The sequence below is a fragment of the Hypanus sabinus genome, chromosome 3 (assembly GCF_030144855.1).
Source record: "Hypanus sabinus isolate sHypSab1 chromosome 3, sHypSab1.hap1, whole genome shotgun sequence".
NCBI classification, from domain to species: domain Eukaryota; kingdom Metazoa; phylum Chordata; class Chondrichthyes; order Myliobatiformes; family Dasyatidae; genus Hypanus; species Hypanus sabinus.
The window spans coordinates 21635448-21648140 of record NC_082708.1 but is presented as its reverse complement, the minus strand read 5'-3'; the positions used below and the strand labels follow the sequence as shown (position 1 = coordinate 21648140).

The 12693-nt window shown below is 43.9% G+C and overlaps 1 protein-coding gene across 1 annotated transcript in view; it reads right to left on the bottom strand.

Moving 5' to 3' along the window:
- oca2 (oculocutaneous albinism II) overlaps nucleotides 1-12693 on the bottom strand; it is a 507586-nt gene that overhangs the window by 472624 nt on the left and 22269 nt on the right. The window contains exon 2 of the mRNA XM_059963277.1: nucleotides 7041-7319. Within this exon, the coding sequence (XP_059819260.1) occupies nucleotides 7041-7297 (257 nt within the window). The 5' untranslated portion in view covers nucleotides 7298-7319. The remainder of the gene's footprint in view (nucleotides 1-7040; nucleotides 7320-12693) is intronic.

The following is a 12693-nucleotide window of genomic DNA, read 5'->3' as shown; positions in this document are numbered from 1 at the left end:
ATGAGGATGGATAGGAAGATTTAAAGACTTGGAGGAATTACAGACTAAGTGGATATTTTTAGCATGCAAAGAAAAGAAGCAAGAGCTTCCTCTAATTCCAAATTGTCTGAGAGAAAAAAAAACTAGATATTGCTTCAATACGTCATTGGTTGAAAGTAGGGATGAGGAAGCTGCTACATTGCTATTTTCAAAAAAAAAATTATCTGTAAAAATTAAATACATGCAAACCAGTAGAATATGAAAATAATTAAATACAAGCAAGCTGGTGAGGTACAATACATTGTGGCAATTGAGTGAGAGAAGTTCAGAATCAGAATCAGGTTTAATATCATTGACATATGTCACAAAATTTGTTGTTTTGCAGTAGCAGTACAATGCAATACATAATAAAAACTATTAATTACAATAATATGCAAATATTTAAAAAGAAAATCAAATTAAATATGTAGTGCAAAAAGAGAGAAAAAAATACTGAAGTAGTATTTGTGGGTTCATTGCCCATTCAGAAATCTGTTGGCAGAGAGGGTGAAGCTGTTACAAAAATGTTGAGTGTGCGTCTTCAGGCTCCTGTACCTCCTCCTTGGTGGTAGCGATCAGAAGAGGGCATGCCCTGGGTGATGGGAGTCCTTAATGATGGATGCCACATTTTTGTGGCATCGCCTCTTGAAGGTGTTCTGGGTGCTGGGGAGGCTAGATGCCCATTGTGGAGATGGCAGAGTTTATGAGTTACAGCAGCTTTTTCTGATCCTGTGCGATCAGAATATTGTCCGTGGTACATCTGTAAAAAATTTGTGAGTTACTTTGGTGACATACCAATTATCCTCAAACCCCTAATGAAGTATAGCTGCTGCCATGCCTTCTTTGTAATTGCATCAGTATGTTGGGCCTAGGATAGATTTTCAAAAACGTGGACAAACAGGAACTTGAACTGCTCACCCTTTCTACTTCAGATCCATCAATGGGGACTGGTGTGTGTTTCCTCAGCTTCCCCTTTCTTAAGTCCAGAATCAATTCCTTGATTGTACTGGCGTTGAGTACAAGAATGTTTTTGAGACTCCACTCAACCAGCTGAACTATTGTATTTTACTCCTGTATGCCTCCTCATTTCCACCTGAAATTCTGCCAACAATAATTGTCAGCAAATTTATAGGTGGTGTTTGAGCTATACATAGCCACACAGTTGTGGCTGTAGAGAGAATACAGGAGTGGGTTAAACTCACATCCTTGAAATGCGCCAGTATTGATTGCCAGTGAGGAGGAGATTTCATTTCTGATCTCCACTGACTGTGGTTTCCCAATAAGGAAGTTAAGGATCCAGTTGCAGAGGGAGGTACAGAGGTCCAGGGCTTGGAGTTTTTTGATTCAAGCTGAGGGTATGATGGTGTTGAATGCTGATCTGTACACAATAAACAGCAGCCCAATGTAGGTATTACAATTATCCAAGTGATCCAAGGCTGAGTGGAGAGCCAGTGAGATTGAATCTGCAGTAGACCTATTGTGGCAATAGCCAAGTTGCAGTGGGTCCAGCCTTACTTAGGTAGGAGTTAATTCTGGCCATGACCAACCTCTCAAAGCACTTCATTACAGTGAAACTAGGTGACAGACGTTGAGGCAGAACATTCTGCTCTTCTTGGGCACTGGTGCAATTGTTACCTTTTTGAAGAAGATGGCAATCTCCGACTGCAGCAGTGAGAGATTGAAGGAGTCTTTGAACACTCCTGCCAGATGTTTGGCACCCCAGTGTCAATGCCCTACCAGGTACACCATTAGGGCCTAACACAAGGGTTCATGCTCCTGAAAGATGTTCTGACGTCAGTCTCCGAGACAGAGACCACAGGGTCACCAGGTACTGCAGGGATTGGCACAAGTGTAGCTTTATTTTCCCTTTCATGTAAAAGATATTGAGCTCATCTAGCAGTGAAGCATCACAGACATTTATGATGTTCGGTTTCACTTTGTTGGAAGTGATGGCCTGCACACCCTGCCAGAGCTGACATGCATCAAGTTCCATCTCTAACTTCAATCGGAATTTTTTCGCTCTTAAAATAACCTTCCTGAGCTTCTTGTATAGTTCTGGATCACCGGTCTTGAAGGCCACAGATCTAGCCTTCAGCAGACTGAGAATCCCATGGTCATCCACAACCTCTGGCTTGGGTATGTCTGGTATGTTCTCAAAGGCACGCGCTCATCTACACAGACCTTGATGAAGTTGGTGACAACAGTGTTGTATTCACTCAGATTTGAAGATGAATCTCTGAATTGTGCCCAATCCACTGACTCAGAGCAGTCCTGTAAATGTCCTGTAAATGTTCCCACATCCTCACCACTGGTGCTGCAGTCTTTAGTCTTTGCCTGTATGTCAGGAGCACAAGTACGGCCAGGTGATCAGACTTTACAAAGTACAGACATGTGATGGCACGGTAAGCATTCTTGATTGTGATGTACCAGCGGCCAAATGTGTGGGGTCCTCTGGTTCCACAGGTGATAGGTTGTGATAAAAGACAGAGGTTTAAGGTAAAGAAGTCTAGAGGGAATCTGGTTTCACTGAGATGATGCTTGGAACCTGGAACGCATTGCCTGAAATTTCAGTGGAAGCGGAGTCACAACAATTTAATAGCATCGAAACAAACTCATCAAGGCAGAGAAGAAAGATGGGATCCGAACGGATAAGTACATGATGGTTAGTGTGGCCAAAAGGTCTTCTTTTGTTAAACAACATACTATCACTCTATGAAGCAACAAAGGTTATGCTTAAGCTATGTACATTAATAATACATGTTCTTTTTATAGTTTCTGATATATTGGTTACATTGCCAATAATAAGTGCTAAGAATGCATAATTGCACCATGTGCTTATAGAAGTTGAAATTGGAATAGGAATATTATAAGACATGGGAGCAGAATTAGGCCATTTAGCCCATCAGGTCTTCTCCACCATTCTATCTTAGCTGATTTATTGTCCCTCTTAACCCCATTCTCTTGCCTTCTCCCCATAATCTTTGACACTCTTACTAATCAAGAACCTATCAAGCTCCACTATAAATATACCCATTGGCTAGCCTCCGCAACCATCTGTGGCACAGATTCACTGCCCTCTGACTAAAGAAATTAATGCTCATCTCTGTTTTAAAGGAACGTCCTTGTATTATGAGGCTATGCCCTCTGGTTCTAGACTCCCTCATGATAGGAAACATCCTCTCTTCGTCCACTCTACCTAGGTCTTTCAATACCCAATCGATTACAATGAGAACACCACGCCGCCCCCACCCAGTTCTTCCAAACTCCAGCAAGTACAGGCCCAGAGCTTTCAAACGCTCCTCGTACAGTGTTGTTGAGAAAACAATGCACAATACATTGAAGCTTGATATGTATGGCTCAGCAGCAGAAGATCATGAGCATACACTCAGTGGTCACTCTATCAGTTACAGGAGGTCACTAATGAAGTGGCCACTAAGGGTAGAATCCACATGACTCACCTCACAACAGGTTTTTTTTAAGATACTACTGATCCAAAATTCTTTTTTTCTCCCCCCTCAAATAATTCTGCTTTTGCTGAAATAGGCTATTCTTCCAAATAAATATAGTGCTGATTTCATTCCTAGGGAGATGCATTGGAAACGTTACTAAAATTGGTCTGTTTTTGATCATTAAAATCAACAGATGTAGCAGTGTCAGGTGACGCATATGTGCTTGCCTGAATGTTGGGGTTAATTCATGTATTATGCACAGTGTGGGTTCTGATCTTTAAATGGCTATTGTCCTTGAAGTGGGCGTTCGTATGGATTTGGCAAAAGAGTATGTTTTTCCAAGATGGCACTAAGCTGCAGTCGCCATCAAGGTCATGGTTCAGACTTAGTTTTTTTTAGGTCATAGGGATGGATTTGGGGACAGTGAGGGGAGTTGGGGTCAGATCAGGGTTTTGAGGCAGTGAAGTGGGGTGTTAGGGGTCAGATTAGGGCTTAGAGACAAGGGCGTAGTGGGCAGGCTTATGCTCCACACTCTGAAGGCCCGCGACATGGGCAGGAGATGCAGGACATCCGGTGTTTGGGCCTCTGCTCTGCGCTCGAAAGGCCAGCGATGTGCACGTGGGACAAAGGACATTGTTGTTTAGTTGCTTGTCGTGCTGCTCTGCCAAACACTGTGAGAATGCCAGGCAGTGTTGCTACAATCGCAGGCTATCTGCAGCACATCCTGAACTGTGTTGGCTATTAACACAAACAAATCAATAAACAAATCAAAATCTGAGATCTGAGTAAGTCTCGGGCAGTGTAATAATTTTTGATGCATTGATATATAAAGTATGAAACAAAGGAATGCAAAGTTTTGTGCTTCGTGGAGACCTGGCTGACAGAGGAGATACCTGTATGCCATCGAGCCCTCTGGGTTCTCCCTGTTTCGGCCGGACAGGTCGAAAAACCTCTCTGGGAAGAGTAAAGGAGGAGGGTAAGCTTCATGGACAACAATGCTTGGTGTGACCCCCAGAATGTGCATGCACTCAAATCCTTTTGTTTCCCAGACCTGGAGTACCTGGTGCTGCTGTGCAGACCCTACTGGCTGCCCAGGGAGTTCACGGCTGTTATCATCACAGCAGTGCACATTCCCCCCACAGGCTGATACTGACCTGGCTCTCAGGGAACTGTACAAGACCGTCAACACAGTCAGAGGCTGTCTTGACACCCAGAGGCTGTCTTCATCGTCGCCGGTGACTTTAATCGAGTGTCGCTGGCGAAAGCCTCTCTGAAGTTTTGTCAGCACATTCAGGTGAGCACTTGTGGAGATAACATACTTGACCACAGTTACACTCCCTTCCACAAAGCTCACAAAGCTCCCCTTGCCCAGCTTTTGGAAAATCAGATCACTCTTCGATCCTGCTTTTGCCGACGGACAGGCAGAAGCTGAAACAAGAGGTGGCCATAGTTATAACCGTCCACTGTTGGTCCAACCAATCGGCCTCCACGCTGCAGGACTGCTTCAATGACGTCGACTGGAATGTCTCCGAGTTCACTGATGGAGCCATGTGCTTCATCCAGAGGTAAGTCAATGATTTTGTCCCCTAGAAGTCAGTCAGGGTCTTCTTGAACCAGAAACCCTGGCCCAATAGTTCCGTACGAGTAGCACTTACCGCGTGACATAGAGCTTACATTCCCAGTGATCTGCAAGAGCTCGAGAAAAGCAGCTATGATCTGTGCAAAGCTATCAAGGCTGTGAAACCACAACAGATACACCAGAAATTCTGTGGCTGCTAAAAAACTTGAGAACACACACAAAATGCTGGAGGAACTCAGTGGCTCAAGCAGCATCTATAGAAATGAATATAAACAGTCAATGATGCGGACCAATACCCTTCATCAGGACTTGCCTTCGCCATGATGTATGTTGACTGTTTATTTCCCCCTCTGGATGCTGCTCAACCTGCTGAGTTCCTCCAGCATTTTGTGCATGTTGAACAGTCTTTCTGATGAAGGTACAGGGAAAAGAGTTCCAGAGTTCAGATCCTGCTTCAGAGTAGGGCCAACATTACACTTCCAAGTCAGAGAGTGGCCCGTGGATCTGCTGATCTTGTCCTTAGAGGAAAGATCACAGAGCAATGGAAGCTTACCACATGGTAATGGGACCTTCAGGAGACCAAGGTCCCCATCTAAATTAGCCCTGCTTCCGTAAGGCATTGAGAGTTTGGAAGATGTTGTTGGAGCTGCGTTTTTAAATGGTGCGTACCCCAGTCAGAGTGGGCCAGCGACTGAGAGAATAAATGCTGAAGTAACCCACAGAAAGTGCTGGAGGAACTCAGCAGGACAGGCAGCATCAATGGAGAGGAATGAACAGCCGACATTTCGGACTGAGATGAAGGGTCCCGCCCCTCACGCTTAGGACTGTTGATGGAATGGATGCCACTCAAGTGAGCTGCTTTGTGGTTAATGGACAGTAAATGGGTATGTGCTACAGTATCAAAAATCCAAGAACAGGAGTGTACGTGCATATTGATTTCCATTGACTCTGGTGGTTAAATTAACTGGAGCCCACTTACATCAATTCTTATTTCAGACTTTTGTTTCTTTCAACACAGGAATAAAATCATTGCAAAGCCAAATGCCCCAATCAGGTACACTCCTAGTTATGCAAATAACTGACACTCAGATACCACAGTGAGCCAATAAAGACAAGTATTAATGGACATTTATAAGAATTGTTATGGTATGTTTCTTAATATCTTGTCCTAATTAGGTACAGCTAAAAGGATTTCCTTTTAAAAACATTGATCATTATGGCACAGTACAGGACATTCGGCCCACGAAATTCTGCTAACCTTTTAACCTACTCAAAGATCAACCTAATTTTTCCCTCCATTTCTATCTAAGAGTTACTTAAATGACCCTCATACACTATATTGGCCTCTAATGTATCCCTGGCAGGGCTATCCATGCACCCACTGTGTAAAAAACTTACTTTCCATTTATTTATTGAGAGACAGTGCAGAATTGGCCCCTCCCAGCCCTTCCAGCTGACCAGTGATCCCCCGACTTAATCTGAGTCAAATTACAATGACCAATTAACCTACCAACCAGTACATCTTTGGACTGGGGGAGGAAACCAGAGCACCCGCAGGAAACCCACACGTTTACAGGGAAAACATACAAACTCCTCACAGGCAGCAGCAGGAAATGAACCCTGGTCACCTGTGTGTGTGGTTAGCACTACGTTACCATGCCACCCTAAATCTCTGCTTTATCTCTGACACCCCTTCTATAACTTTCCTCCAATCACCTTAAAAGTATGCCCCCTTGTAGTAAGCATTTTCACCCTGGGGATAAGCCTCTGCCTTTCCACTCAATCTCTGCCTCTTATCATCTTGTACATCTCTATCAAGTCACCTCTCATCCTTCTTCACTCCAATGAGAAAAGCCCTAGCTCATTTCAATAAAATGTCCACCTTTCAAAATAAAAAAAACAAGTAAAGAGAAATGGCAACAAAGGTTCTAATATAGATTCCTCAACATTTCTTTTGCTTCACCAAATAATAACAATAACGGAATCAGACTCACCCTTCCTGCTTACTGACAGTGTTAACTTCCTCACAGTGCAGGGCTCGTTGTTTGTGTGCTGCAGTTCCGTTCAGGTATTGACTCTGCTCTGCTTTTGGACTCTGGACCATCTCACCAAAGCCCTCCAGAAGCTTTAGCTCCCCTAGACCCCTAGACCCAACCAATGGCTTGACGTGCCCATTTAATCTCCCTTCAGGAGCATCCATCTTCTGTGCAAGTTCCACCTCAATTTGATTTTTGCTTTCCAGGTACATCATGTTTTTATTGTGATTGACGTTTCTGAAAGAAAATTAAGTGAGAGTCAGTCTCAACATGTATACAATGTAGTTCTTTTAGATTTAAAAGACTAGAGCAACTATAACAGATAAAATGAGCAGCTATATACACCCAGTGGCCACTTTATTAGGTACATCTGCTTGTTCATGCAAATATCTAATCAGCCAATTGTGTGACAGCAACTCGATGCTTAAAAGCATGCTGGCATGGTCAAGAGATTCAGACCAAACATCAGAATGGGGAAGAAATGTGATCTAAGTGACTTTGTGGAATGATTATTGATGCCAGATGGGGTTGCTCGAGTATCTCAGAAACTGCTGATATCCTGGGATATTCACGCACAACAGTCTAGAGTTTAAAGTGAATAGTGTGAAAAACAAAAAAAAAATTCCGGTGAGTGGCAGTTCTGTGGGCAAAAGCACCTTGTTAATGAGAGAGTTCAGAGGAGAACGGCCAGACTGGTTCAAGCTGACAGGAAGGCGACAGTAACTCAAATAACCACAAGTTATGATAGTGGTGTGCAGAAGAGCATTTCTGAACACACAACATATTGAACCTTGAACTGGATGGGCTACAGCAGCAGAAGACCATGAACATACACTCACTTTATCAGATACAGGAGGTACCTAATAACGTGGCCACTAAGTTGATATAAACTTTGACAAGCTTCTATAAATACACAATGGAGAGTATCTTCCATTGGCTGCATCACAGCCAGGCATGGAAACACCAATGCGTAAGAACTAAAAAATCTATAAAAAGTGGAGGATACAGCTGAGTTCATTACAGAAATGCTGCTGGTGCCAAACGGAATCGGCCATTCCTTTGGATTAATCAGATGCATGGAAAGGGGGAGTTTGCTACATGGGCAACAGCTTGCTCTCCACAATGTACAGCCCAGACTCGTGTATCTAGACAGTTAGGCCACAACACCCATCGCCAACCCTGACCAACGGAGGCCTAGTTTTTCTATTTGCAGTTTACCTTCTTTTGTACATTGGTTCCTTGTTAGTTTTTGTTTGTCTGTAGTTTTTCATAGATTCTATTCTTCTTTTTATTCTGAACACCAGCATGAAAATTAATCTCAGAGTAGTGTATGGTGAACTTTGACCAATGAATCTAGATTTAAAAAAAGCTTACTTAAGATAAGTGAAATGGATGGAAACTCTCACTAACAGAAAGCCTGATTAGCCACTAACGATTATCCCACTGACCCATCACACAAGGCTGCTATCTCAGCCAAACAGCACCAGCCCCACTTGTAATTCATCCCAGTTCTTTGCAATCCAGCTAGATTCAACAACCAAGACTCAACATTAAAGCATTTGGCCATCACATAAAACAAACATTTGTGCAGTCACCTACTGGGCGTACAGCTGAGACCTCAACAGTGCCTTCCAGTATGGTTACATTGACATCTTGTGGCAATCTCAGGTATTGTTACCGCACACTATTCATCGAACATACAACATAGGAACAGACCCTTCTTCTCATGATATCTGTGCTGAACATGACGCCATTAAATTAATCCCTTTGTCTGCACATGATCTATATCCCTTCATTCCCTGAAAAGTCTTGTACCTGTTTGAAGTTATAAATTAAAACCATATTTTCACATGCATGCTCCAAAGTAATTATCCAAGTGCACACGTCACCTCATACAAAACTGAGATTTGTTTTCTTGTGGGCATACTTAGCAAATCCAAGAAACACAACACAATCAATGGAAGACCATGCCCAACAGGATGGATGAACAACCAATGTGCAAAAGACAACAAACTGTGCAAATATACTACAAAACAAATTAATAAGCAATAAATAGCAAGAACATGATATGAAGATTCACAGAAAGTGAGTCAATAGATCGTGGGAGCAGTTCGATATAGGGACGATGAAAGTTGAGTGAAGTTATCCCTCTGGTTCAAGAGCCTGATGGTTGAACTGTTCCTGAAGCTGCTGGTGAGAGTCCTGGGGCTCCTATACCTTCTTCCTGATGGAAGCAGCCAGAGGAGAGCATGGCCTGAGTGGTGGAGTCTTTAATGATGGATGCTGCCTTCCTCTGACAGCAGTCTTTCTCGGTGTATACTCGATAGTGGGGAGGGCTTTATTTCTGATGGATAGAGCCATATTCACTACTTTCAATCTCATATACACTGATTTGTTACCACCTTTGATTCACCCCACAACAGTGGTGTCATCAGCAATCTTGAATATGGCATCAGAGCTGTGCTGAGCCAGGCAGTCAGTGTAAGTGAGTAGAGCAGGAGGTTAAACACACAGCCTTGCGGTGCACCGGTGCTGATGGAGATCATGGAGGAGATGTCGCTGCCAATCTGAACTAACTTGGTAAGGAAATCAAGGATCCAATTACACAAGGAGATATTGAGGCCAAGGTCTTGAACCTTATTGATGAGTTTTGAGGGGATTATAGTATTGAATGACAAGTATAGTCAATAAAGAACACCCATATGTATGCCTCTTTGCTCCAGATGCTCCAAGGTAGAGTGTCGAGCCAATGAAATGACAAGATGGCAGCATGACGCAGTTTGCAGCGGTCTCTCTGGAGTTGATGTCTGTTATTTGTCAAGCAGGGTGCCGTGCACAATCCTAATCTGGTGAAAAACGGATGTGGCAGCATGGAGGAACATGTGGATGTGGAAATCTCCAGGAAGGCCTTCTTCATTGCTGCTGCTGTTGTGAGGTCCAGGTCTCTGCTGGGAAGAACAGGCCCCTAGTCCTCGGGGTCGTGTTGCCAGTGGCGGGGGTGTCGTAGTGCGCTCGGCAGAGGCTGTGTCGGAGGGGATGGTCAGAGGCTCGATGGACTCGGAGTCTGCTGTGGTTGGGGAGCTTTCACTGTGGGCTGCGTCTGCGAGTGGGTCCAGCGGCGCCATGGAAGTCCATAGCGGGGGTATTCCCTTCTGCCGCCTGCGTGGGATGACAAGTCTATCGGGACCCTGAGGACTTGTGGAAACTGTGTGGTGGTTTCTTTGGAACTTACAGTCTTTTAACATCTTTGGACTATTTTTACTGTGCCTATGATCTGGTTTTTTTTTTATCAATTATGCTATTATTTGCATTGTTGTAACTATGTGGTTTTGTGTAGGTCTTGTAGCTTTAGTTTTTGGTTTGTTGGGTGGTAGAGTTGGTCTCCTGACTGGGTGTGTCTGGGTAGTCTTGTTTTGTCTGGACGGTTTGGAGCTCCTTTCCAGGGAACGCACTAAAATGGTAGCGCAATATTAATACGCAGCAGCCTCTCCGGACTCTGGATTTGGAGATTGCCAAACATTTTGTGGATTTTCTGGTGTAGTCTGTTTTGTCGCGTGCTTTTGTGATATCATTCTGGAGGAACGTTGTCTCATTTTTTAATGCACACTGCATTGCAGTTGTGGTTTCTAAATGACAATATATCGAAATTCAATTCAATTCAATTCTGCTGTGGACCTGTTGAGCAGGTAAGCAAATTGGAGCAGATCCAAGTTGCTTCTCTCCAGGAATTGATACGTTTCATCACCAACCTCTCAAAGCAGTTCACCACAGTGGATGTACTGCAAGTGATACTGGACGACAGTCATTGAGGCAGGTTACCACATTCCCCTTAGGCATCAGTATAATTGAAGGCTGCTTGAAGCAGCAGGGTATGTCAGACTCCTGAAGTGAGAGTTAAGCTTATTAGTCAACACTCCAGCCAGATGATCAGCATAGGTCTTTAGTTCTCGGCCAGATTCCCCATCTGGTCTGGATGATTTCCGTGGGCTCACCCTCCAGAAGGATTTTCTCATGTCGGCCTCCTAGACTGGAAGCACAGCTTCAGCAGGGGCTGTGGAGGTCTGTGAAGTTACCTTGTCTCTATGGTCACAGTGAGCGTGGAAGGCATTCAGCTCACCCGGGAGAGAAGCCTTCTTTTCACCTATGTCACTTCATTTCACTTTGTTAGAGGTGATAGCATTCAAATCCTGACAAAGCTGTCGAGTTTCCCTCGGTGATCCAAGTTTGGTCCGGAATTGCCAGTTCACACGTGAAACGGCTTTCCAGAGATTGTATCTGAACCTCTCGTATCATACTTGGTCTCTAGACTTGAATGCCACTGGTCTGACCTGAACAGTCCAAGGATCTCATGGTTCATCCAGGGCCTCTGTTTGGAGAATATTCTGAATGGTTTGTGGGGACATAGAGTCATAGAGCACTGCATGATCCATCTAGTCTGTGCCAAACTGTTAGCCTGTCTACTCTCATTGCATCATTCCCCTTAGTCCACAGTTGCTTAACCTTTTAAAAGTTATCTATCTCGTTTTTAAATTCCTCCTCTGAAGTAGTCTCCACAACTCTCTAGCATAGGGAATTGCAGAGATGCATCACTCTCTGTGAGAAAAAGTTCCTCAGTTTTAAATGACCATCCCCTTACCTCACAACTACATTCTCTCATTTAAGACACCTGTGCTAGCGGAACTATCTCGAGATCTGTACTGCCTTCCCGTTAGGACTTAACTGGTATCATTTCAAAGGATCTGTCTTTGATCCAACACCTAAGTGAAATCTAGAAGAAAGCACAGCAACACCTCCACTTCTTTAATAGTTTGTGAAGATTCGGCATGACATCTAATACTTTGACAAAATTCTATAGATGTGTCGTGGAGAGTATATTGACTGGCTGCATCACAGTCTGGTATGGAAACACCAATGCCCTTGAATGGAATATCCTACAAGAAAAGGTAGTGGATACAGCCCAGTCCATCACGGGTAAAGACCTCCCCACCAATGAGCACATCTACATGGAGTGCTGCCGCAGGAAAGCAGTAACCATCATCAGCGACCCCAACACCTAGGTCATGTTCTCCTCTCACTGCTGCCATCAGGTACAAGAGCCTCAGGACTCGCACCACCAAGCTCAGGAGCAGTTATTATCCCTCAGTCACCAGGCTCCTGAACCAAGGGGCCAGTGTCACTCAACTTCACTCGCCCGATCACTGAAATGTTCCCACAACCTCTGGGCTCACTTTCAACGGCTCTTCCTCTCATGTTCTTGATAGTTAATTGTTTATTTATTTATTATTATTATTTCTGTTTTTTTTTTCTATTGTAGTTGCACAGTTTGCTGTCTTTGTATGTTGATTACTTGTCTGCCCTGTTGGGTGTGGCCTTTTATTGATTCTATTGTATAACCATATGACAATTACAGCACGAAAACAGGCCACCTCAGCTCTTCTAGTTCGTGCTGAATGCTTACCTAGTCCCCCTGACCCACACTCAGCCCATAACCCTCCATTCCTTTCCTGTCCATACACCTATCCAATTTTTTTTAAATTTTTTTTTAAATGTCAATATCGAACCTGCCCCTACCACTTCTACTGGAAGCTCATTCCACACAGCTACCACTCTC